Raw genomic sequence first — 4,113 nt, 5'->3', positions numbered from 1 at the left:
GGGGAATTTTACCCTTTGCAAGCTGCCGGGTTGAGGAACACTGTTGCCTTCTTCAATGGCATACTGGAAGGGATCAGCTGGTTGCCAAAAACCTAAATAAGAGAAGAAGAGCAGAGTTCAATTTACCTTGGTAATTGGTAAAACGTTTCAAAAGAATGCATCTCTACAAATGCCAATGGGCTTTCAAGACTCATGGCATTCAAATGACCTCCATCTTTAGCCATTGTACAGGTCTCCTACTCAGAGACCTGCACTCTTATCAACAGCTCACACCACTGTCACAAGCACTCTTCAGCTCAATTTTACAAATCCACCAACATTTTTTTGTCAACCTCTGGTTTTATGCCATGGGCACAGATCCAGGGAGCTATCCTTGACTTGAAGGTTACTTGATTTTCCTTCCTTATGTAATTCTCATACACGTGCCTTCTTTATGCATCTTTTTCCACTTCTGTACTTCACTTCTTCTATCTCTTCTGCTCATTTTTGTATTTTCTATGCTTAAGTTTTTGAAGATATGAAAGACAATTACCACAGAAAGTAAACCTCTTTGAAGTCACCTAAAGCCATCATCGCCTCCACACCAAAACTGGTTTTGAGAGCGATGATGTCAACTCAGCAGTTCCACCCAGAAGCCCCAGAAATAAAGTAGGAACAAAAGACTGCTGCACTGAACATAAGACACAGTCAACTCTCCCTGGGTTTTTTCCCCTTTATCTTAAAAATTAATCCCACTAGTAGGAATTTTTACTTTGAAGGAGGTGGACATTGTACACAAAGCACAGTGGATTTTAGTGGTTGTTAGCTGTTCAAATTTATAATCAATTCCACTTGCCAACCTTGCTCAGGAAACCTCAATTAAAAGAAGCAGTAAGCTGGCCATGCTGCTTAAAACATTCAAATTTCTTCTTCATGAAAGGAAAAGGATGAGAGATGTTGCTGAAAGAAAAGGAATCTTCAAAGAAAGGGAAACAAATCAGTAACTCTTAAGCTTTACCCAAAAATCAGCTCAAAAATATACCAAATTCTTTTATGGCAATTATTAGGTAGGAATTGGGAAATATAGGGATCCCTCTAGCATGTTACAGCTGTTAGAAACAACTAATTATTTGCTGGTGGGGGACAATGTGCTGTATTTGCTCACTTTAAACAGCCTAACAAGGCTCATAAAGAATTTATGAGTAATGACATAATCACCTTTTTATGTAATATACTTAGACATTCATGTTACATACAGGGGCATTGCTAAAGCAAATGCTGATTTTTCAGACAGGAAATAAAAAAATAATAATGCAACATTCTAGAAATCTTTTTTTTTTTTTTTCTTCAGAACACAACATAAGGAAAGACAACTTAATTCCAGGCATTCAAAATGGTTATTAAATCTATATATAAAGGTATAATTTTGGAAAGTCAATGTCTTTTTCACTTCCTTGTCAACTGCACACTTCCAGGTATTGTATTCTGGACTTTTAAGATGACAATCACTATTTTGCAACTATGAAAACCCCTTTATTCAAAGGCTTTTTGTTAGCTTTTTTTATGTTAGCATTCATAATGCTTTCTGAAAACTACATTCCTTTAAAGGAAACTGTCCCAGCTTCACAGAGTGAATTAAATGCCAGCTAAACAGGCCCTCTTTAACACATGCCCAGAGTTTGGCACCAACAAGGTCAACCAGCGAGGCCACATTTGCAGAGGAAGTCCACAGTCAGCTGACACTGGCTTATTCCACAGAACGAGATGGAAAAGGTTTATGGTATGATAAATGGGTTCTTTATTATAGAATCTTTCTATGATCATCTGCCACTCCAAGGCTGTTGTCAGAAACTGGTATTTGAATTCAGACATGCATGGTGGAATCGCTGCATGAAATACTGCTGTAGAGGATACTTCAGCAGGAAGGTGGGTGCCTCATTAATTTGGTATTTTAACAGGCTTAAAAACTTAGAAATCTGATGTGAAATAATAGGGAACACCGACCCCCATATTTCACTCAGACTAAAACCTCTTCTTGGGTGAGTCTGCCTCTATTTTTCCCCCAATACTTACACAGCACTATAAAGCAAGTAGCATTTTTCAAACAATTACAGACTGTTGTTCCTCTGAAGAACGTATCAGACATCTATTGCCTTACTGCTGTATTGCCCTGTGTTTTGAAGCAGTATTCGGCCCTGACACATCAGTGAGAATGGAAATTACCGCAAGAATTGATTACTAGGCTTTCTGGTTCATTCCTGTCTAATGCAGGAGTCTTCTGCAGGATATTTTCCCAGGCTTCAACCACTGAAACTGCAGGAAGCTCTATTGACAGTGCTTTTGCACTTTCATTTATGAAAATAAGCCATAGTGGAATAGACCCCATCACTTAATGTCTGGAATTAAGCAACAGGAAAGGCAGAATTTCCACAACAGAATTATCTTCCTGTAACAGTCTTTCCTTAGCAGTTACACCTTTTTGACTTAGGACTTTTAACTTCTCCTTATATACCATCCCATCAATGCCTTTTTTTTTTTTTTGTCTAATTTTTTAATTTGGTCAGCATGCTTCAAATGCTGAGATATTAAGTGCTATATTTGGTGATATAAAAAAATTCTATCACTTTGCTATTATGCAATAAAAATGAATATCGAAAACATAACAATCAAGAACAACTGACAGCATGAGTTGGAAATGCTTTTGATTCTGAAGCTGTAAGTTCCATTTATGAAAGCAGTACTTTCAGGGAAATATTTTTCTTATTCTTCCATCAGACTTTCTTACATCTATTCTGGCATGAAGTTCCACTGCTCACATTAAGTTGCTGTGAATATCTCTCCCTCAACAACAGACAGGCTAAAACTGTGATTATTCAGGTGCACCACAGAAGCAGGATAATCTCAGTAAAAGTTCTTTAATGAGAAAATTAATTTTCACTATTCTTCTTAGGCCCCAGTATGTAGCAATGATGGGAGCAGTGTTATACCCTGCCAGTCTCCAAGACCTGGCATGGGGAAGCAAGTTTAGAAAAAACTTTACTTCTGGGAGGTAGAAAGACTCCTAAAATCCTGCAGCATACCAGCAAGGTAACCAGAGCAAGTAAGCAGTACCCGTGCAGCGATGTCATCCATGGGCAGCAGTACTTGTGCCCCTGAAAGACTGCTTATTAAGGACAAGATTTATTTATGGGAATACTCCAGTATGGGAATTTGTTCTTTGCTGGTTGCCCATGCAGGTGACAAACTACAAAATGCCATAGTCAGTATACTCAGAGAATAACTCTCTCTGAATACTAGCTTTCTTGTCAGTAATCAGCAAATGGGTTGTCTCTAATAAGGTCCCGGTACATGGCTTTCAAAAGTGCTAGGTCAGCCATCACAATTAGTATCCTTGATAAATTCACTCAGGATCAAACTGACAAGCACAAGGTCTCTCCAGCTGAGCACTAACCTGAAGCAGTTTGCACTGCTTCTGCCCAGACTACACCCATCGTAGTGTAGATTTCAGTCTCCTGTTTTATCAACAAATCATCTTCATACCACAATGTTACAGGAACAGAATACACCTGCAGAAACGGAGGTCTGGGTAGCTACAGCAGTAACTAAGACTACCCCAGTGATAACACTGCACCATCCATCGCAACAGGAGTCAGGGCACAAAATGTACAGTACCCGGCTGCAGGCCAGAGGCCTCATCCGCCCTTTGGCACTTCAGCAAAAGAACACAGATGGCATCATTATAAAGCTTGTCACGTAGAGAGGGCCCACTGGGAAAAATCTCAGGAGCCCTGCGCAACCAAGATAAGAGGGAGATTTCAATCTGATTTTTTCACTTTAAACAGTATTACCTGGGCTTCTTGGCATGCAGCTCTTCGTAGCAGGTTATCGCTATTAGGTAAGACAGAAAAGAAAGTGGACATTAGGTTGTGTAAGCTTAAAACAATTTGCTCTTTTCTAAATGAAGGTACATACCCATTTTACACACACTTTGAGCACTAAAACCAAAAACAAACAGGTTATGGCTTATTTAACACTTTTTAAGGATGAAACACACCTATCTAAGCACACGTGCGTATTTTCTTTCTGCATGTGCACACAAACACCCTTTCTATACTAAAGAAAAGCAGAAAAACA

General features: G+C 39.0%; 1 protein-coding gene across 1 annotated transcript in view; it reads right to left on the bottom strand.

Moving 5' to 3' along the window:
• Nucleotides 1-3,867, bottom strand: part of AGK (acylglycerol kinase) — a gene marked incomplete at its 5' end in the record, with an annotated part of 26,684 nt that extends 22,817 nt beyond the window's left edge. Inside the window, 2 exons of the mRNA XM_010015429.1 lie at nt 13-92; nt 3,828-3,867. Coding sequence (XP_010013731.1) covers nt 13-92; nt 3,828-3,867 — 120 coding nt within the window. The remainder of the gene's footprint in view (nt 1-12; nt 93-3,827) is intronic.
• Between the last annotated feature and the right edge of the window lie 246 nt (nt 3,868-4,113).

Source organism: Nestor notabilis, unplaced genomic scaffold, assembly GCF_000696875.1.
Source record: "Nestor notabilis isolate BGI_N333 unplaced genomic scaffold, ASM69687v1 scaffold10170, whole genome shotgun sequence".
NCBI classification, from domain to species: domain Eukaryota; kingdom Metazoa; phylum Chordata; class Aves; order Psittaciformes; family Psittacidae; genus Nestor; species Nestor notabilis.
The sequence above is the reverse complement of the archived record's forward strand: the minus strand, read 5'-3'. Positions and strand labels throughout refer to the sequence as shown.